This window comes from Vulpes vulpes, unplaced genomic scaffold, assembly GCF_048418805.1.
Source record: "Vulpes vulpes isolate BD-2025 unplaced genomic scaffold, VulVul3 u000000677, whole genome shotgun sequence".
NCBI classification, from domain to species: domain Eukaryota; kingdom Metazoa; phylum Chordata; class Mammalia; order Carnivora; family Canidae; genus Vulpes; species Vulpes vulpes.
The window spans coordinates 424,983-447,314 of NW_027325813.1; the positions used below are offsets into that span (position 1 = coordinate 424,983).

Here is a 22,332-nt window from a genome sequence, read left to right on the forward strand (position 1 = left end):
TCCCAGCTGTCATCCATTTCTGCCCTGACTGCCATTCTCTGGGCTCAGACAGGAGTGCCGAGCTTGGTTGAACAGCAGATAAGCATTAGCTCGAGACAGTCCCAGGTTCCAGAACCTGCAATTCCAGAGACCTGGGACACTGACCACCCCAGGGTTCTAGAAGAGAACACACTTGGCAGGAAGGAGAGAAAAGGTGAAGATGAGATGTACCACTCCACTTCTGATGACACCTTGCAAGGACCCCAGCGGTGGGCACTCACCCATCTACATTCCAGCTTCCAGTTCCCGAGCACTTTCTCACCCCTCACCATCCCACCACATGTCCGGAGGCCTCAGAAAACAGGCTGACCTAAGATCATGGTTGGTAACTGGCAGGCCTGGGGCTCCCAGGGGCTGGAGCTCCTTCTTCATCACTGCTGTGATGCCACCAAAGTGAAGGCTCGAGTGCAAGAGATTTTTTTCAAAATCATCTTTAATGTATTTTTAATAATTTTTTGCCTCATTTACCAGATAAATCATCTAAATAAATAGATGCTATACAGTCTCTTACCAACATCAGTACAAAAATAAACCGCGCTCTGCATCCACTCTAGCCCTCCCAGCACACACTCACTCAGAAAAGGCATGTGCTTGGAATCAACCCGCACTCCCATCCCTCCCAAATACATTCACGTTGTCTGAACAAAGCTCGACGCTCATTCCGTGCAAAGGCAGCGTTCTTGTGCTGAGACGTGGAGGCCAGGCTGGCCACTTACAAAGCAAAGCTAAGCCACCTTACACGGGCATAGCACCTCCCCCCGCAGGAGGGGAGTCAGCAATGGGATCGTCACCCTGAAGGGATGACAGGGCTCGGCTGGGCATTACAAGTGGCCGTGCCAGGGGTGGGGGAATCCTGTCCTCGCCCCATCCCACAGCAAGAGGAAAGTACCGACCGGGCTCTCTACATTCAAAATGAGAAGGGGCTGGGGAAGGAAAGACAGGCAGTCCGACTCTTTCTAAGCCCCTACCACCCCTGTGAGTACTGGCCTTCTGGGGTGGGGTGGGGTGGGGCGGGGTAGGTGGGAGCTCAGTGTCCCAGGCCCCCCCGGGATGCTCAGGGCTGGGAAAAGGCCTGCGAGGCCACATCCAGCCCCTCATAGAGGTCTCCACCCTGGGGAGCCGTGGGGAGCCCCAGCTCATAGGCTTCTGCCCTGAGACGCAGGGTGCCCTGCATGCCCAAAGGGCCGAAGAAGAGGCAAGAAGCATCCTGCCATGCAGACAGAACATGAGCCGTCTCACTCCACAAACAGCCCCCAGCCTCCCTCCCAGCCTGCAAATTGCACAAACAGCTCTTTGAAAGTGCCCATGAGGCAGGAAGAAGTCCCATGTCCCCTGGGGGATGGGGTGTGTGCCTTCTACTGCAAGCTGCCAGTCGGGTCCCAAAGCCAAGGCCAACAGCATTCGATTAGAGGCCTCTCTGGCCACCCCCGCTCCACCCCCACCAACTCCAAGCTGCCCTTCCCAGACCCAGGGTCTCACAGCAGGGTGGGGCGGGTGGGGGGCTCTGCTGCCCCTCCTACCCCCACGAGCTCCTCTAGAGTCAACTTCCCAAGCTGGGAGGAACCACCAGAGAGGACCACCCCCCCCACCCCCCCCCACCCCCATTGGAAGCACTGAATTGACCCTGGACAACAAAGGATTAAGGAGGAAGGAAAGAGACTCAGGGATTTAGGAATCTTGCCAGCAGGGCACCCCAAACAAAAATGGGGTCCAGGCTGTCTTTGGTTCAGGAACTCGGGAAGAAGGGGTCTGGGGGAAGAATCGCCCTATCCTTGCCTCAGCAGGATTCTGCTGACTTCTTCAGGACAAAGCAGAGTGGAGAGAGCCCTGGGAGATGGTGGGCAGGGCCTCCCCCTACAGGACCCCAACGCTGATGATGGGGGAAGGTGGAGGGAGCCGGCCTCTTACCTTTGCTCCCCTGGCTCCTCTTATCCACCCCCATCTGGCTTTTTCTCCCTTCCAGGGCTGGAGCAGGAGAGAAGCCCCTCCTCACACTTGGGAAGCTACTTGGCCACAGGACACATTTGTGCAAAGTAGGAGATGAGCGTCCCTCCTCCCAGCATCCCTTCTCCCAGCATCCCTCCTCCCAGCAGCAAAAGCCTTCTGCCCAGCAGGCCCAGCGGCTCCAGTGCTTAAGCACAGCCTGACCGGATGACGCGCAGAGGCCCCCCCACAACACACACAGGAAAACCGGGGCACTCCCAGCTGTGGCATCTGGGATGGATGGGCAGGGGAAGCAGGATGGAAGGAGGAAGGGTTTCAGGAGTTGAAGGCTGCCCTGAGAAGGTGGTGGGACACTCCCTCCCTCTCTGGGAGGGCAGAAAAAGAGAGGAGGGGGTAGGGTTGAAAAGTCACCTGAGTCAGAGAAAACAAGAGCCCCTCAGGGGAGGAAGGACAGGATCGAGTGCCTCAGAGCCTGTGCTGACCCTGGCACGCCTGCGGCCCGCCAGGTAAGCCACAGAACCATACTGTGTGCCGGGAGCCTCGAGGCCATCCGGCCTTCACTGACAGCTGTGAGCGGACCGAGTCAGGATAGATCCTGTCCCGTGCCGTGCCGTGCAAGGGTGGGAAGTGTGGGGTAACTGTGACAAGTTCTCAGGTGCTGTGAACCACCCCACAATTTGCCAGGTCAGGGTTTCGAAACAGGTTTGCAAGACCCGCTGTGTGCATCTGCAGACACACACCTGCAGTCACGAGGTCACAGGGCAGTGTGTGTGCACCCATGTGGCTGCGTGTGCATGTGAGTGTCTCTCACAGGCCAGGTGATGGGGGGCAGGGGCTCCCAATGGGAGGGGCTCAGCTGGCAGCCACCCCAGGGAAGGGTATGGAACATACCCCAACAACCTCAAAGCCTTCCTCTTGCGCCCTCATTTTGACCCAGTCATTTTTGGTCAAAGCCAAACTCCATATCCCACCGCAAAGCTGGAGTGGAAAGTTAAAAAGAAAGAACCCCACCCCCCACCCCAAAAAGGAAAAGGGAAACCAGCCAGAAAGGTGGGAGTGGGTGGCTCAAGGGAGAGGGTCTGGGCCCTCCCATCCTCCTTTGGTTCCTGGGACCAGCTGCTGCATCTCTAGAGCCGTACAGTGATGGAGATGGATGGAGATGCAGGCGGCCAGGGGTGGGTGGCCCTCCTGGCCTGGAGGCGGCCCCCTGACTGGCAGGGCAATGCCAGGCCGCCCCAGCCCCAGCCCCCTACGCAGACCACCAAGCCTTTCTGTAAACATCACGCGCAGAGAAAGGGGCGAGGTGGCGGGAGAGTGTCAGGATCTTCCCCCTGCTCCTGTTCCATGTTTTTTAAATAAAATAATTACCCCGCCCCCAACCCCTCCCCATCTCTGGAAGTCCCCACCCCAAGCCCAAAAGCAAACAGTTTACGAAGAGTAAAAATGGTGACTCAGAACTTCCCGCCGCGGTCCCGGAAGAAACCTTCAGCCGCCTGGGCCTCCCGGAAGGTGACGGTGACGGAGTTGGCGGTGATATCGGTCACTGTCACTTCACTTGCGGGGAGCACGGGTGTCCAAGGAGGTGGCCCCTCGGCCAGGTCTGCATCTGTGACAGACACAGGAGATGGACTGAGCTAAGGACAGCACTGGCAACACTGCTGCCTTTGGATCCCTGCCCGCCCAGCACCAGGTCCCCCTCTGGAGCTGCAGCCAGCTCTGGGTCTAGCTTAAGGCCGGACGCCCGGGAGGAGGTCACTACCTTCGTCTTCCCAGCCTGGATAGGCTGACCCCCAGTGGGACCCCAGGAAGAGCTCGGGGCTGTGCCAGGGCCCCTGCAGGCTGTGCAGCCTCGGAAGCACCTCGGGCCCCCTCTGGGCATTGCAGCACTTGGACCCAATGGCTCGAGGGAACCCCCCCCCCCCAGCACTCTGGGGCTTGGGCATGGGATGCCTTACCCTCCTCCTCGGGGGGCTGCTCAGCAGGCTCCCACTCGCTGGCCGCCTGCAGGACGTCCGGGGCCGCTGGCTCCTGCAGGAAGAGCTCCCGTGGATGGCTGTGACTCTCCAGGTCAGGCCCGCGGGGCGGGAACTTCTTGCGTGAGAGCCGCAGGTACTTGTGGGCCTTCCGCGGCTTGCGGAGCGGGAAGGGCAGGGCGGGCACCATGGGGCCCTTGTCCACCATGGGTGCCCCTGCCTTGACCACCCCCTCAGGGCTCCCGCTGCCGAGTGGGCGCGTCAGAGAGAAGCACAGCTTCTCCTTGCCCTTGGCCTTGTGCGAGCTCCGCAGGTCCATGCTGTACAGCCGCTGCGGGGGCAAGCCAGGGCACGGCGGGTCAGCCCTGCCCTCCCAGCCGCTGCCGCGCCTTTGCTCATGCTGTTCCTCCCACCTGGAGTGCCCTTCCCTGTGTTTCACGGCCTGGAGCCAGCCATTCCTCCAACCCCTAGCCCAGCCCAGAAAGCCACCCTCTGAGCAGCCACAGCCTGCATCACCCACCCCCACTGCCCCAGCCTGGCCTGGTGCAGCTGCTCATCTTGGCCCCACAGGGCAGCCACCTCTCCCCAGGGGGGTTGTGTACAGCTCAGGGCCGGGCCAGCGCAGCAGAGGAGCCCACAGGAGCACAGACTGAAAACTGACCAAGAAAAAGCAAATCTGGATTTCTTCTGGTCCCAACTAAGGAGTTCTTCACCACGGGGAAGGAATCTTTGCCTCCTAAAGGACCCCCAAGGCTGAAACAGCCAGCTGGCCAAGGAGACGGTGTGAGGTGGATGCCCTCGGGTTCTGGGGGCAAGTACCCAAGGGGTGCACATGGCACTGGGTGCCCCAGGTCACGCAGCCACTGGGATGGTGTTCTGCTCGCAGCCCACAGGGTGCTCCTCTGCTCTGCAGGCCCTTCCCCCTGCAGGTGCCACATCGCACTCTAGGGATTTGTCTTATTGACTTTGGCTGAAATGGATACAAATCCAAGAAAGATGCTTGGTGCTAAGTGTTGAGAGGGCCTGGATAGGTCCAGGACAGTACCTTCTGCTGCCACCTATCACCAGAGGCCAGGGAAGACAGTGAGGCTTCAGATGGGACGGTGGCTCAAACCTCCCCAGCTGGGAGCAGAGATCACAGGCATAAGCTCCATTCTCCCACCCTGCCCACTAACTCCCAACACTTGGCACAGGGTACAGGTTGTTCTGGGACAGAAGGAGGGCCAGCCAGGGAGAGGTAGGGACAAGACTGTAATGCCAGCAGCACTTATCCTACTGCAGCTTCATCAAAATCCACTCCTTCATCCTGGCTCGGTGGCCATCACAAGCCTAGTAAACTCCTCTAACGCTGCAAGGCAATCCGTCTTTGCCCTTCACCTCACCAAGAGAGAACCGCAGCTACTAATAGGCATCCAGGAGCCCCCGGACTCAGACCTAGGTTTGAATCCAGCTGTGTTACCCTGGGTAAACTCCTGGCCTCCCTGAGCCTCAGTTTCTCTGTCAGTGAGACGATGAAGAAGCCGGCCTCCAAGACTGCCCCCCCCCCCAATTCCTGCCTCAAGGAATTCACATCCATGTGTAGTCCCCTCAACCCCTACCTACTATAGGACTTCTTCCAAGGCTAGTTCATTAAAGACACTGTGCCCCCTGCTTGCTCTCTTGGATCCTCTGCTCTGGGGGAAGATAGGGGCCACACTGTGAAACCACCTGGGAGTCCTCAGAGAGGCCCAAATGCAAAGTTCCAGGCCTCCTGTCAACAACCAACACTGACCTGCCACCACACGAGGAGCTACCTTGGAAGCAGGTCACCCAGCCCCGGTCCAACCTCCAGATGAGTGCACACTGGTTGACATTACAACTGTAGCCTGAACTAGAGTCGCTAAAGAACCAGCTATGGGACTCCTGCATTCCTGACCCACCAAGACTGTGTGATATGCTAAGTGTTCATTGCTCTAAGTTGCTAAGTTTGGGACTAGCTTGTCACATGGCGGTCGATACCAAGCACAGCCTCCTGGAGGCTTTGTGGGCGGGTGACGCACATTCACTTGTGAGCAGCAGCACTGAGCACAGAGCTTAGCATGGAGAAGACGTCTGACAAACAGATGCCACCCTCCTTTTTGGGACCCAATTCACACCAGACCCCGTGGAAAATGCCCACTGCGTGAAGGGAAACCCATCCTTTCCGGCAAAAGCCTCAGATGATCTATAATCAAGAGTGGGCAGGAGACAGGACATGGCTCACACTCTGTGTAGACCAAGAAGCCATATTGTTTGGCTTCAAATACCTAGGTGAACGTTAGTCGATTAAGGAGAGCAGGTATGCTTTTCATCCCAATTTTATAGATCAGAAAATTCATGCTCAGAGAGGCAGAGACATGCCTCAAATCACATCACTTCAAACTCTACCCACTTTCCAAGCACAACAGTGAAGTCAGCAAAGTGGTCCCAAGACCTGGGCAACGTGAGGCATCCTGGAGTTTAGAAGCCTGCGTGTGGCAGAGGATTGGAACAGGAGGCCCCGCAGGCTCCTTCTCACTCAAAAATGCCCCATTTCTAGGGCATCCCAAGACAACAGTTCCAGAATTCTGAGTGTCCTTTTATTGGATTCTAAAATTCCAGGTGCCCATGTTGCCTCAATTCTAAAGCTTATGTTTCCTGAAGTCCTCAAATATTACAATTTTGCATTTGGGGACTTTGAACATCATAAAGGCTCACTTACAAGATCCTAGGCTTTCAAAATTCTAGGCTCCCTTCAGCCATATACCCACCTTGCCCCGAGCCCCACAGCACCTCCCGCCCAGGCTGTCTTCCTTCCCCACCCCCCTAATGGAGACTTACCCCCTGAGTGCACCACCCCCCAGGGCCCTGGGCAGAGCAAGGAGGGTAAGTGGTTCAGCTCAACTAGCTGGTGCAAATGCATGGGCTGGGGCAGACTGATGAGAGGGCCAGGGGGACCTCAGGGTGGGCACCAGGGCTGGCGGGGTTACCTGCAGCAGAAGCCGCTTGGGTTTCGGACCTCTCTTCCTATACCCCGACGCTCGGTCTCTCTCCTCCCTGGGGTGCAAAGCAGATGGCAGAAGAAAAGCAAACACTGGTGACATTTATGGGAAAGTAAAGCATCCGCTCCACCTCATACTCTCCTGTGTATGGGGAAAGGGGCACCCGCCATAGGCCACCCCCAATCCTCAGGTAGGGACTCCTCTCCATTGCTTTCTCTACACCCTAACAGTGGGGCCCCATGTTCATATCCCAGGGCCTCGGTCTTCCCGTCTGGCAAAAGGGGTGCAGGGGCAGAGCCACTGGTCCTAACCACTGAGGTGGGACTTGCGTGACATCTCCCAAAGTATGTGGGTCTCTACTGGGCTCCAGGGTCACGTCAGAGCTCTGCTCTCCATGCCACTGGGTACACCCTCCAAAACAATGCAGTTCTTCCAGTTTCCACTCTTAGAAGAGTTGTACAGAAACCTGTCAATCAAATTTGCCTCGAATGTCCCAGGGGAGCTGATGAGAATGGAAATGGTCCTCTCGTGAGACGCCTGAGTGCCTCAGCGGTTGAACTCAGGGCATGATCCAGGGATCCGGGATCGAGTCCTGCATCGGGCTCCCTGTGGGGAGCCTGCTTCTCCCTCTGCTTGTGTCTCTGTTTCTCATGAATAAATAAATAAAATCTTTAAAATTTTTTTTAAAAATTAATAAAAATTTAAAATTTAAAAAAAGGAAATGGTCCTCTCGTGAGTAAAGCTCTACCCAGATTCTTCCCCTTTGGGGATCTGGATGACCTTGGTGGAGAGGACAGGCTCTTGCTTCTATCATCTGGTTCAGAAAAGGGAGAACAAGTTGCCTATATCGAGTCTCCAGTAGATGCCAGACTCTCTGCTGGGTGCCCTTCCCACACCACAAACACACAGGCACGACCCGAGGATGCATACAAAGCCACACAAGACACACACAAGACAACACAACAGAGACTCCAACAACAGTGCCGGTGGAGAACTTCAAAGCCATTTGTATTCTATTTCATTTCATTCCTACTTTCTGTGGCCCCAGCTACAGAGGCCATGTGGGCAGTGGAGAGACTGTGGAGGCTGGGAGTGTGCCCCCTTCCCCCTACTGGCTGTGTGACCCCAGACAGTCTCTCCATCTGAGCTCAGGGCTGCCCATCCCAGGTGGCTGTTTCCACCACTAGCCCTCCTCCCTCCTCAGGGCAGCACTGCCCACGGGCTCCAGGGATACTGGGGGAAATGCATCTGTGTAGGGCCCTTCCTCCCTCCCTCCCTGTGGGGTTGGCTGCAGCAGGTCTGCCCTGAGGCCCTGGAGTAGCATTTGACCACACCGTGATACTAGCCACTTGGCTTGCCAGGACAGACCTGCCGGCCTTTGAGGGTGAGTCTTCTCTCAGAAGCCAGTGCTGGGCACCAAGACACCCTGTTCCAGGCCCAGCTCTACCCTGACTCCAGGGAGACCTTGACTGATCACTTCCCCTCTGGACCTCACAGTCCTCGTCTGGAGCAAGACGGTCCCTTCTCAGCTGGCCATCAGGGCGTTTGGGAGGAGCAAGAGAAGTCCCTGGGATTTATCAAAATGGAGGGTAGAAAAGCTAAAATAATAAAGTGAGGTAGGGGTGAGAGGAAAGAGAAAGAAAAGAGGGAGAGGACGAGGAAGTAGAGGGAGAAGGAAGGGTTGTGGGAGAAAAGAACAATGATGATAGTGTGTTTCTGGCATTTACATGTGAGAGAGCCACTATCACTATCCTTGCATTATAGTCGTGGAAACTGAGGCACAGAGAGCTTAAGTCACTTGCCGAGTGCCAAAATTCTGACAGCTTCTGCCACTAAGAGCTGAGCTCCAGGCCTAGCGAGGGTCAGGCCCAGGGTCCAGTCAGGGCCAGCAGGGCAGGCCTGCCAGGCCATACGATCATGGTTTCCAATCCAATGCAGTGTGTGCGTGTGTGTGCATGCGTAAAGGGGGAGGGGTGCATTCTATCCAGTCCTTATCACCCAGGGCCTGGTTTCTGTCAGCCTTGGATCCTGACATCAATGTCCAGGGCCCTAGGGTGGTGGCACCCTAGGAGTTGCAACCTCTCCGCCTCTCCCTGTTGGCGGGACTCCACAGAAGAGCCCCTTTGCCAGACTCTTTCTGAGTCTCTTTAAAACCCTGCAAGGCTAGTGTTAAATGGGCATCATCCCTCTTTTACCCCCTCTTCACCAAGACTGAGAGAAGAAGGCGAAAAGTCACACAGTGGATCTGTCTGTAAAGGTTTCCAAGCTCTTCATTTGTTCCTTAACTATTTTCTGACTCATTCAAAATAACATCCAAATCCTCCACTGGGACTCAGTGGCACTCCCTGAGCTGTGCACCCCCTTCCTTCAACTGCCCCACTCCTGCCTCATCTCCCACACGTCACCCAGCTCACACCACTCCAGCCAGCCGCATTCAGAGCCACACTTGCCTCCATACTGTTCCTTAAACATTGGCTCTCACCCCAGGGCCTTTGCATTGACTGTTCTCTTTACTTGGGATGTCCTTCCCTAAAATACTTGCTAGACTCATTTTCTCAAGTAATCCGGGTCTCTGGTCAAACACTCTCACCTAACTGACCCTTGAACTCCTACCCATCCCCTCCCCCTGCCCCCAACCCTGTCCTTGCAGTAGTTATGACCATCTGATAGCATATACATTTCTTGGTGTTGTTTTTATTATCTGTCTCTGCACTGGAATTCGAGCCCCATAAGAACAGGGATTTGGTTTTGTTCCTTGCTGTGTCCCTAGCACCTAGAACAGTGTCTGGCACATGGCACAACCTCAAGCCATGAACAAGCAAACAAATGACCCTTCATTACCATCACGGAGATCATTCACACACGTGTGCCCACACTTACTGGTTTACAAAGTGCTTTCATACACCTTGCTCCCCGTGAGAGCCCTGTAAGGTCAACAGCACTATTGCCACTTTGCAGATGGGGAGCATGAGGCCCCGAGGGGGAGGAGGCCTTGCCCACCACCACACAGCTGGTGAGCATCAGAACCAGGATTCTAATTCGGGACTTGGACACCTGCCTGATGCTCTCCTCACTGCTGTCTAGGACATTCCACAGAATTCTCCCCAGCACCACAATCCAAGGCCCCACCAAGCACAAGGAGCCAGAAAAACGTTGTGGGATAGGGACTCCCTGATTTTTAAAGGAGAACCGGGGAGAGTTTTCCTCAGAATGGGCAGGATGCTTCCTGGGGAGAAGCAATGGAAGAGGGCAAGGAAGGGCAGGGGAGGGGCATCTAACTGGGAGTCAGGAGGCCTGGATTAAGCCCTGGTTGGGTGGCTTCCCAGTGGTAATGTCCCCCAAAAAGCTCTTTAGCTCCTCAGAGCTTCAGCTTCCCCATCCATCAGAGGAGATTCTCATCCCCATCTCAGGAGATCACCATAAAGGGCCAAATGGAAATGATTTTGTGCAAAGATCCCACTCTGTACAGGTGGGCAAGGTGAGAAGATACAGAAGGATTTGGGCTGCCTGCTGGTGGGGAGATCGGTGAAGCAGCAGATTCAAAAAGCTCCTACATCAGGAGAAACGACATTTTGTCAAAGGCTCCCCACTGAGATGCAACCTCACTGCCCATCAGCGGAGCTGCCAATCACTAACATTCAGAATCAGAGCAGAGTACTGGCAGATAAGGGAGATGGGGGCGGGGGGGGGGGGGGGGGGGGGGGGCTTTGCCCATGGCCACTGAGCGGGGAGGTGGCCAGTGGGACGGACCAGAACTCAGACATCCTTGCTCTGAAGCCACAGTCCATCCCCTGGCCTTTCTCAAGCTTCACTGGATTCTCCTTTTCTTGGTGAGACAGTCTCTAGGGAGAATCTCTCTCTGATCTGTTATCAAGGCCACCACTGTCCATTACTGACATTGCTGGCCCTACACAGGGCATCTCCGTAAAGCATTCTTATACTTTTCACAGCAGTTAGAAGCCCTACCTTTGGGAAAATCAGGACCAGTGTTATTAGGGGATGGCCCATTTTACAGCAGAGAGACCGAGGCCTGGGAAGGTTAGAAAAGTGGCCGACATCACTCAGCAATAGGAAAGGGCCCTTGGCTGCGCTGGTATCTGATGCCCACCCCCTTCTTTCAGCTGCATATGAGATCGGGCTGTCCCTGCCTAACCCCCTCCCCATCATGCCCATGCCCCATGTTTGGAGCCAAGCCAGCAGCAGGCTTCTTATGAAACCTCAAAGCCTGCCTTATGCCCAGCCCCAGTCAGGCTGAGGCCCCCTTACTTCTCCTCATAGGCCATGACCAGGCGGGGGTCCAGGATGTGCTCTTCCGGCTCCCATGTGCTGTACCTGGGGAGAGAAACCGCAGGTCAGAAGCTGCCCTGCCCCCCACTGGCATTCACCAAGGGTATAGCTGTTCCACCAGGGCCTGCCATCTGCAGGCTTTTGCTCCCTTTCTGGCCCAACATAACTGTCACCTACTCCTCGCAGCTATCTCTGGCTGCCCAGGCTAGGTCAGGGGGCTCCTGAACTCCAGACACCAGAACTCCCCTCATTCTGAGCAGTGATCACACCACCCTATAAATAACTGCATCCAACTCCCAGTTAGGCCTCATGCTCACCCCAAAAGCACAGGGTACCCTTCCCAGGATTCCCTTCCTGTGGGAGGCATGAGCCTGTGGTCAAGAGCTCAAGTCTGGCTCTGGAGCCAGACTACCTGGGTTCAAATCCCAGCTCAGCCCTTGCTAACTGTCCAACCTTGAAGGATTTACTCAACATCCCTGTGCCTCCATTTCCCCATCTGTAAAGAACTCTTGTGCTGCTTAATACATTCATCTAAGTACATAGTGCAGTGCTTACTGTTGCTGTCCCCACCCACAACCTGCAAGCCCTGGCCCCAGCATCTCCTCTGCCCAGGCGGAGCCACTCCCTCCCTCCTCGGCACACATCTGTACCTTCACTGCCAGGTGTGAAGTTCCCCTGCCGCCCTGACATGCAGCAGGAATCTGGTAGATGGTTCAGCAATCCTAGGATCCCATGGCAGGTCCCCTTGGTATTTCAGGTGGGGACCTTCCACCACCCCCAGACTGGGGAGCATCCCCTGGTGGGACAGCCTGGGGAGCATCAGCTTAGCAACTCCACAGCTGAAGCCATCCTGGTGCTACCTGCACTGCTATTTACTTAACACTTGCCTTTAAAGCAGCTCATTTTTTTCATTTAATAATTTTAAAAACAAATGTTAGGAGCACCCAGGTGGCTCAGTGGTTGGCATCTGCCTTTGGCTCAAGGTGTGATCCCAAGGTCCTGGAATCGAGCCCCACATTGGAATCCTCGCACCAGGGCTTCACACCTGGTGGTGAAGGTAAAGATCTCTGCCCTCATGAATAAATAAATAAAACCTTAAAAAAAAATCTCAAAAAAAACAAAAACAAAAAAACAAATTTTTAGGGGGCGCCTGGCTGGTTCAGTCGGAGGAGTATGTGACTCTTAGTCTCAGGGTCCTGAGTTTAAGTCCACATTAGGTATAGAGATTACTAAAAACATAAATAAATAAACTTAAAAAAAAAACTTATGACTTCCATAAATGGAAAAACTAGTATCACTCACCATAAACAGATGCTAATGCATAAAGAAACTAATCTTTAAAACACATACCTGAATGTGTATATATACACAATATTCAAATACACAATATATACACAAGCATATAAACACACACATAAGTTCACACGTATACACGTATATGTAAAAACAACAGCAAAGCAATGCACCATGATTCTGGCCCAGGCTGTATGCCCAGCTCTGCTGGACAGGAAGGGAGGCGAGCAGGTATTAGGCAGGCGTTAGGAGGCAGCAAGAGGCTGGCTGGTGGAAGCCCTGTTCCTACTCCTCCTAACCAGCTGAGCTAAAACTTTCATCTTAAACCATCCTGGTTTAAGAAGTCGAATCTAGATTCGAACAAGCTACCTGAGGACAGAACCCTTTCCTCCTTCCTGCCACTGACACTTCTGCACACCTAGTTTATGTTGGGCCCCGTGCCAGGTTCTGTGGACTCAGCAACAAAGGTCCGAGCCCTGAAGGCCTTACAGTCCCTACCCAAGTGCTACGTGCCCAGCCCGATCAGGCGCCATCACAGCCCCCCTCATACGTGCTATGCTCTCCGCCTGAGGGACAGTCCCTCCATGACCTCATCCTTCCAGAGCCAGCCCTTGTAGCTTCCCCTGACATCCTTTTCCTCAAACTGTCCCACTCCCAGCAGAACGAACCCTCCCCTCTGCTGCTCTCCACAGCCTGGCGCACTTGGCATCTGCCAAAATTATTGATGAATCCAGTGGCACCCTGGCTGGCAGACTATAAGCCCTCCCCAGGGTGCCCAGCCCAGCCTCCGACCCTAGGTGCTCTGGGAATGCCTATGGAAGCCACTGCAGAGTTCTGCTCACCCTGAAGAAATGCTAACAGTGAAACTGGGTTTTTTTGATAGTTTGCATAGAACCCAAAGTATAAGCAACCAGAGACTGGCAGAGATCCAAAACTTCCTCTTCCAGAACAAAGGTTAAATTTCTTCAACTGTAACTAGTTACAAGAAACGAGGAATTTTGTGGTCCTCTGTGTCCACCTTCGCCCTCTCCCCTTCTCTAGCTGTTAAGATGATTCTACAGTGTTCTGGTCCTTTCTGTCTCTCTCACTTGCCCACTGCCCTGCCCATTTTTTGGTTGTTGATGTAGGTGCTATGTGGTTCCTGGCAAGTCCCTAACCTTCTCTGGACCTCAATTTCCTCATCTTAAGACTCACCACCACCACCATCACCGTAATAGCACCGCTCACTGCCAGGGGCTCACCTATTCCTCATAAAACCCCCATGAGGTAGGTTACCCTATTTAAAGATGAAGAAACAGGCACAGAATGTAAGCATCTTGCCAAGATCACGAAGACAGTAAGTGGCCAGTCTGTGGTTGGAACTGTTGAATCCTGGCCACCCTCTACCTTTGGGTCTCTCACCCGGCACTGCGCCTGGCTCCACACTGGGCTGTGATGTCCCTGGGCGAAAGGTATCTGACTGAGGCTTTGCACACAGTGGGTGCACAGAAAGGCTCAGCGGATTCAGGCCCGGCCTTTACTTGGCTGGGGTGGCAGCACGTGAAACAATGGGACAGGGTCAGACTCAGTAAGCAGCAGGGGGTCCTGCTCCAGGCTACGGCAGAGGAAGGGCAGGGGGACGCAGCGCCTCACTCTTTCGGGCACCCCCGCCCCCTAAAGTGGAGGCCAGCGGCCCGGGTCCGCAACGTGGGGAGCCAGAGGCCGCGGTGAGAGGAGCGGGGCACACCGCCCAGCCGCCGCGGACCTGGGACCTGGGACTGCCGGAGGGCGGGGCGGGGCGAGCGGAGGGGCCGGCGCGGGCAGGGCGGGAACACCGCGCTCCGTGGGGGGCGGAGAGCCCCGCTCGGCCCGCCCCGCCCCGCCCCGCCCCAGCAGCGGGGCCGCCGTGCGCGCGCACGCACGGAGGGGGCGCGCCCGGATTACCAGCCCAGCCAATGGCGGGCGGGGGCGGGGGCGGCGGGCGCCGGCCGCGAGGTAAACACGGCCACGTGACCGGCGCCCCGCCCCCGAGCCCCGGTAAACAGGCTCGCGGCCGCCCCGCCTGAGCCGCGCTGCGCAGGCTCCCGCCGTGCGGGGGGCGGGGCCCCCCGGGGCCAGGCCCGCCCTAGTTTCCCCCCGCCCCCCGCAACAGTTCAATTTAAAGCCCTCCAAAATGAGCCGCCGCTCCGGGCGCTCAGGTCTAAGGGAGACGGGTGCGGGGTGCTCAAGTCAGGCCGCTGCTGGGGCCTCATCCGTGAGGTGGGAATGCCAAAGGTCCCTGTACTGGGGGCTTAATGTGATGATTAGATGTGCTAAGCCACGTGAAGCACTTACATCCGTGTGATACGTAATAAAAGCAAAGACGCGTTAATTAAATCAATCAAAATACAGGGCGAAAACCTGCCAGGCTGGAACGCTGGCCTCTGCTGTTGCCACCCAAACCCAGCGTTGGAGGAGGAAGATGCACGGCCACCTCCTCTGTCCCCGGCACTGTGTTATCAACTTGTGTTATCAACCCTTCAACAGAGTCCTGTGAGGCTAGGGCCTCATTTTACATGTGGAGAGATGAGAGGTGCAGAGATTGAGGGCTTTGCCATGGGTCACACAGCTTGTAAATCTACAAAACTAGGCTCCAAAGACAGCCTGGTCTGGCCCCAAAGCCCAAGCCCTTGCTCCTGAATAGCCAAGTCACCTTTGGCAGAGCTGATGGTGTATCACAGGTGCTAGGCTCCTATGCCCCGGGATCAGGGAAACCACAGTTCAGATTATCCCAGCTATATCTGACCCTGGGGCACAGACTCCTCTGCTATGGATTTCTGTGTCCCCATCTGTAAAATGGGTTGCATAGAGGCAGTTAAAAATGGGCCAATGCGGGATTCCCAGGTGGCTCAGCGGTTTAGCACCTGCCTTTGGCCCAGGGTGTGATCCTGGAGACCCAGGATCCAGTCCCACATCGGGCTCCCTGCATGGAGCCTGCTTCTCCCTCTGCCTCTCTCTCTCTCTTTCTGTGTGTCTCATGAATAAATAAATTTTTTTTTTTTTAAATGGGCCAGTGCCTGACTCATGCAAGGTGCTTACTGATTAGCAGCCTGGTTATTGCTTTGGCCACTGACAATATCATTACCAAAGCTCCCCTGAGGTAGTCCTCCCTAAAAGATGGAGTAGTGTTCACAAGTGGGAAAAGAAGGAAGGAATGCATTCCCAAAGGGGGGAACAGCAGTCCTGGGCAGGCTGAAATCAGTGGAGTATCTGAGGGTCTGTGTGGGGCACAGAGATGGAACTGATGATTTAATAATATCTTCTGCCCTGTGCCCCCAGACCCTCCCTATGCAATTTTCTGTACCTTCCAGAACAAACAAGATAGCTCCTCTGCCCCATCTGCTGGGGATGAAGGGCAGTCATTTGTCTGCAGTTGGGGAGAAAATGGACAAAGCATGTGATGGCCTATCAGAGGCCTGGCACGGAGTGTGTGTCTAAATCATAGTTTCTGTTATTAATATAAGCCTCCTTGACCAGGGCGAGGAAGGTGCTGCCGAAGGTGCTGACTCTCCTCCCCACCAATGAAGCTGGCACTACCCTCACCAAGTCTCCCAGGCCTGTAGGCAACAGCCTAACCAGCTACCCACTCCCCACCCTCTTTCTCAGTCTCTTCTCCAAGCAAGGAACCCCAAGGAGGGGAGACTAAAGCCCACACGGATTACAAAGGACCCCAGGTCCTCCTGCCTCACCCCCTGCCAACCTGTTTTCCTCCAAGTGAAGTGGGGTGATGCAGTGGGTGGCATGAAGTAGGTGCCACATGGCAAGGGAGCTGTAAGTTATATTCTTGTCATGATCTCCCCTCTTTGGGCCTCAGTTTCCCCATCTGAGGACTGATCTAAACCATTTCTAAGACTACTTTGAGCCCCTTTGAGGAATGGAATCTCCTAGATTCCTTTCTTGTCTGTGGGGAGACCTAGAAGCCGAGCTAACTTTGTATTAAGAACCAACATTTCGTAAGTACCTGGTCATCTGAGACTTCTGTCCCCTCACAACAACGTTATTCCAGTTGGAAGATGAAAAAGCAGAGGCTCCACCACGCTGGGGACCTAGACAGCTGTGAGCCAGGCCAGGAACCCAGGACCAAAGTGCAGGGGAGGCAGGGGTGCCCCCGGGGTCATCTGGTCAAACAAGGCTCCCAGAACCCCTTTGAGGAGTCACAAAAGGTAGTCATTTGGGCCAACCTGGTGGTTTCAGCATGTTAAGAAACAAGTGGCAGGGGGCTCAGGCCAGCAGGAACATGAGCAGCTGCTCTTGGAGTGCTAGGCCCTTCTCTCCTGGCTGAAGCTCTGATAAGCAGACATATCCATTTGGGATTAAAAAAGTGGAAGAAGGAATTTTTCATTGAAACTTCTGTTTCAAGAAGGAAATCTTTCAAAAGATGGAGTCTAGCGAGGAGGAAAAATAGCCAACGGTGCCTTGAAGGCCAACCGGCTGACTACACTCCCATGCAGCTCCTTCTGGTGCCGAAGCTAAGGGGGCACATGTACCAGGGAGTTGGTGCCCTGCTGCCCACCCCAGGCCTTCTCCTTTTCTAGCTCCCCCTCAACTCTTACTGTCCCTTCACACAGGCTGGAAGGCTACCTCTCATCTGCGGCGAGGAGGAGGGGATCTTCCCCCAGGTCCAGGGTATTGGGCAATGGGCGGTGGGTGGCGGGAGCAGCAGCAGTGGACCAGGGCAGGACTTGGTTGGCCAGTCCCCAACCCCCACCTCAGGATGCCTGCAGGTTGCCCTGAACACTTGCGACCAGGCCTTGCACCGGCAAGGTGAAGGAACATGAAAGACGAGCGCAGGGCGTGCGCTATACAGCCTCTTTTGCAGAGCGGGAAACTGAGGCAACACAGGCTGTATTTCCCTCTGCTGTGTCTCCCCACCAGGCCCTCATGACGCTCCCAGAATCCAATACCAGGTCAGAAACAGAAACATAGCAGAAAGCCCCTGGCACAAGCAACAGCAGCTCTGGGCAAAGGGGGTTTCCAGGAGTCACTCCCAAGGAGGCAGGGCCCCCACAGACCAATGAAGAGGCCCACGAATTGTTCATTCCCTCCCACTCCCACCCCCCTGTTGGCAGGTGATTGGTTAGTAGGAAGGTTCTTGATTGGATCTTAGCAGGAGAGGTGGAGCCGCGGGAAGAGGACCTACAGCCAGCAACCTGTACTCCAACTCTGAGACAGAGGCCCAGAGGCCATATGTGAAAGTGGGGAGGCCCAGTTCAAGTCCCACCTCTGCCTCCACTTGCTGTGTGACCTAAGGCAAGATGCTTACCTTCTCTGAGCATGTTTTCTCATCTTTAGAGATCACCACCATCCCTGCTTCACAAGGCTATCTGGAAAACCTGCTTGGTAGACTGGAGAATGCTATCCAAAGGCAAAGTGAGCTCAGGCTCTGTCCCTAGCTCTATGGCACTGAGGACTCCTGCCCCACTGGCTAGACTTGTCTTATCCAGCCCCACAAACCCCCCTACTCAGCACTACCCTACTATTTGCTCTATCTCCACCTGGCCAGCAGCCATCTCTGAAGCCAAGATGCTGGGCCTTCACCTCCCAGATGCCAGGAAAAGCCAGAAATGGGGCTTTTCCAACCAAAAGATGGAGCTCAACCCAGAGCAGAGCAGGAGAGAAGAGAAGCCAGGGCCCACCTTGACCCTCATGTCCTTCCAGCCCCTCAGCGAGCAGAGGGGAAACCGAGGCTTAATCAAGGTTCAACTGCCAATTACTAAAGCAGCTGGAGCTAAAAGCTAGTCAGGAGAGAGGCAAAAGGCGGATGGAAGGATGAACAGGTAGGCACACACATACACACAAAGGAGCCTTACTTTGGAGGCCATCCTTTCCATTTCACCAGATATTCGACTTTACCCTGGAAAGAAAGAGAAGCAGACAAAGTGAGATACACAGGTGCCCCGACAACCATCATGAAACAATAAGGTCCAATAACTTCTGCAGACTGATGTCCCCATAACACATACACAGTCTAGGGACACTCCCCCTGCACACACACACACCAGAGCTCCACCAACCCAAAGACACCCAAACTTTGGCTGCTGGGTGACTACCCCACCCAGACTGTCCTTCCTGCGAAAGCACAGGAGTGCATCTGGCCCCAAACGTTTCTGGGGCTCCTACGGCAGAAGCTCAGAGCCCATGTCACACACGCGGAAATGACCACATGGGGCATGGATCGCCAAAGATCCGATGCCCAGAGTCCCAGTATTATGACCATAGCTTTTTAACTTTTAACAAACAGAAGACTCTCCAAATTCTAGAAAATTCCTCACTGTGGCAGGTTTCCCATGGCTCTAGCCCCACCAGTCCCTTTCCCTAGGAGATGCTACCTCTGGCCTGGGGGGTGCCAGGCCAGTGACTTTAGGACTCTTAACTCCAAAGACCCTGGCAGGACTCCAGAAAACGCTGACAAAGGCTCCACCTTCAGAAGTGGTGGTCACCACCCCTCCAGTAGTTAGGAAATAGAGCCTGACCCCTTCCTTCCTCACTGATGGGGGCCTGGCTTCCCAGCCCTACCCAATCCACACCAGAACTTTAGGACCACGATAAGTCATCCCCTCAAAGAGGCCTGCCCTGACCACCCTTTCTAATGCCATCCCTCCCACGTTCCAGTTCTCTTTCTGTATCGCACACAGCCCCACTGGAAGGCATCTGTATTTATTTTCTTGTTCGTTTCGTGTCTCCTCTGCTGGACTGCCAGCTCCATGAGGGAAGGGATATATGCTTCCCTGGGGCTTAGACGGGTGCCTGGTACATAACAGACTCTCTATAAATACATTTTGAATGAATGGCTGAAGGAATGCTGTCCCTCAGTCTCTGGCACTACCGTGTAGGAGGGTAACCACTGGATCTGCTTAGGCTACTGTGCGTGGAAAGCACTGGGCTTTGTAAAATAAATGAAAATTGAGGAAACCCTGGAGGAAGGGAGGAGGAAGGGCGGCCCCAAGAGTTCAACTCCATCAGTGCTGGGGGAAGAAAAGCCCATGGCCCTCCTCCACCTTCACCCTTGGCCCAAGACCCCAGCACTGAGTTTTCTCTCTCCAAAGACCACGAGCTAGCAATTAACCAACTTGAGCTCCTGCTCTATCTCCATCTCTACCTCGGGATGTGACCTTCACCAGGTCACTTCCTCTGCGGGGGGGTCTCAGTCTCTGCCCATGTCAACTGGGGGAGGGGAGGTGACCTCTAAGACCCCTCCCAGCCCTGCCCCTGGAGCCTCCCAAGGGGCTGCAGAGAGGAGATAAGGGGCAAGGATGGTGGAGAGTGCCAGAAGAACTTTCCCCGAGGGCTTCCATCCCTCACCTCCAGTGTGAGGCGACCACTCTGCAAACAGGTGCACAGGAAATGTGGTCCGCCAGAGTCCGGCCCCGAGGCGCGGGTGCCCGAACCCAGTGAAACTGGTGCCTCCTTAAATTGCAGGGTGAATGCTTTGGAGGCGAAGGGAAGGGGGAGGAGCTTAGAGGATGCCCCAGCGCTGTAGGCGGCCTCGCGGAGCGCGGCCGGGCGGGGCCGGGAGTTGGGGTGGGGAAGAGGGAGAGGTGTGCGCTGGAAGACGGGGAGAAAGCCGGAGGTGGGGGTAGAGGGCTCCGAAAAGGTCGAAGTCCAGAGTGAGACCTCAGAAGCAGGAGGCTCAAGCTCCGCCTCCAACTTCCAAGGTCTCGGTACCGAGTCCGGGGTCCTGAGTTCGGGACCCAGCTCCGACGCTAACACGCCAGGCAAGCCTTCTCCTCAGCTCGGGCCTCCATCTCCCCTTACTTAGAATGAGGGAAGGCTGAGGGAGGATGGCGTTCAGGATCCCCACAGTCTGATCCTAATCTCCAGCTCTGGCGGGCTCAGCTGCCCCCAGGATGCCGGGCCGACAACTTTTTTATTCTACTCATCCTACGAGGCGGCAGGGGAAACTGAGGCACGGGCTGGGGAGACGAGCCCAGCAGCACGGAGCTGCCCGGCCCCCCCCCCCGCCCCACTCTCCGCCTCGCCGCCAGCGTGGAGGGGACGGTGCTGGGGCCAACAGGGGACCCCACAGGGGTCCTGGGAGCCGCCCCCAGGCAGCCTCACCTTCCGCACGCGCTTCTTCCGGATGCTCTCCACCGCGAACACCTGCTCGCCGATGGCTGACAGCTCCATGCGGGGCGGCGGGCGAGCGGGCCCGGGGCCGGGCCGAGCCGGGCCGGGGGCGGAGCTGCGGGGCCGCGGCTGAGGCGCGCGATGCTCGGGCCGGCGGGGACCCAGTCACCCTCGCCCGGGCGCGCACGCGCACGCGCACGCGCGCACACCCCCTCGCGCTCCCTCACGCCGCCGACGTTCCATTTTTGAACCTGCGCAACGTTTTCCTCTGCGCGAGCGAGCGGGCGGGCGCGCGGGGAGGGGGCGGGGCGGGCGCGCGGGGAGGGGGCGGGGCGGGCGCGCGGGGAGGGGGCGGGGCGGGGGCTCGGCTCGCGCCCGGCAGGTCACGCCCCCCTCCCCCTGCCCGCCGGCCCGCCCCGCCCCGCCCCGCCGGAGCCCCGCCCCCGCCCCCGCCGCCGAGCGAGCGCCGCCGGCCCGCGGGACTTATTTGGCGCGGGCATCGCTCGCCACCGGGGCGGGACGGGATCGTGGCCCCGAGACGCGTTTCTGAGGACGCCCCCGGTGACTGCGGGAGGCCGGAAACGACACGCCGCCGTGGGGCAGACCAGAAGCGGGCAGGGCGCGGAGGCCCCGTGTCCCACCTCCCACCGAGGAGAGGGCGGGGCCCGGGCGCGGACCACCGGGCGGGCGGAGATTTGCATCTCCGGACCGAGGCGCCTAGATCCCGGGTCTGCAGCGGGCGCCTGCTCCGCGGTCCGTCCGGCGGTCCGTCCGGCGGCTTGCGCGGAGCGCCGGGGCTAGGCAATAATTGGCGGCAGGTGTGGCCGGGGCGCGCGGCCCCTAGTAGTCGTTCTAGCTTGTGACATGAATGGACCCCGAGACCGCCCAGCCCGCTCCTGTTTTCGCTGCGGCGCCCGCACTCCTTCCCGCCGCCCCCGCCGCCCCCGCCGCCTACCTGCATGGATCCCGCGTCCTGCCTCCCTGACCCGCTCCTCCTCCCGCCTGCCTGCAGCTACCACCTCCGCGCGAGCTGCCGCCCCCCGCCCCCCCCGCCCATCCGGGGCCACACTGTGCCCGAGAGCGCTTTCTCCAATGCAGATCTGGCTGGGTCACCCCAGTGCTTAAAATCCTCCCATGGCTCCTTATTCCCCCTTAGCAGAAGGTCCAAACGCCTGTGTCTGGAACGGAGAGAAAGGAAATAGATTTACCCTTGACTTTTGATCAGCCGCAACGGAAGCCATCCAGAAGGCGCTGGAATGATTAATGTCCAGGAAGAAAATAACCATCATCTTAGAATTAAGTACCCAGTGCAAATTTCTTTCAAGAATTATGTGCCCGGTGAAAATATCTTTCCGGGAGGGGGAGAAAATAATAACATTTGCAAATACTAAGACTAAACCTTTGCCACTAGCAGACCCTCCCTCAAGGAAATTCCAGAGGAAGAACTTCAGACGGGAGGAAGATGACCACAGTTAGGTCTGATGCAACGGGGAATAAAGAACAAAGAACATTGACTATATAAAACAATAACAATGTCTTCTGGATAAAAATAGAATTAAAATGCACAAGAACAATAGCATATAACTCAAATGAGTGGAGTAAAAGGGTTCTAAGATCCTTATATTCTAAAGGAGGCAAATGGAGATACCAAATACACTCAGAGGGACGGCTGGGTAGCTCAGCGTCTTCCTTCAGCTCAGGGTGTGATTCTG

The 22,332-nt window shown here is 56.2% G+C and overlaps 1 protein-coding gene across 5 annotated transcripts; it reads right to left on the minus strand.

Annotated features, from left to right (window-relative positions):
• Window positions 1-454: 454 nt before the first annotated feature.
• CBX7 (chromobox 7) lies at window positions 455-21,662 on the minus strand. Of its 5 annotated transcripts, none has more exons than XM_072746237.1 (6): window positions 21,576-21,662; window positions 18,364-18,407; window positions 11,222-11,287; window positions 6,944-7,010; window positions 3,939-4,287; window positions 455-3,589 (listed from the first exon to the last, which is right to left on the minus strand). In XM_072746237.1, the coding sequence occupies exons 1-6, from the start codon at window positions 21,579-21,581 to the stop codon at window positions 3,435-3,437; spliced, it is 687 nt and encodes a 228-aa protein (XP_072602338.1). In that variant the 5' UTR covers window positions 21,582-21,662; the 3' UTR covers window positions 455-3,434. The 5 variants fall into 5 exon arrangements, with proteins under 5 accessions (XP_072602338.1, XP_025873231.1, XP_025873233.1 ...); XM_026017446.2 differs by lacking the exon at window positions 21,576-21,662 and adding an exon at window positions 20,612-20,877; XM_026017448.2 differs by lacking the exon at window positions 21,576-21,662 and adding an exon at window positions 20,612-20,821 and having other exon boundaries at window positions 3,939-4,011.
• Between the last annotated feature and the right edge of the window lie 670 nt (window positions 21,663-22,332).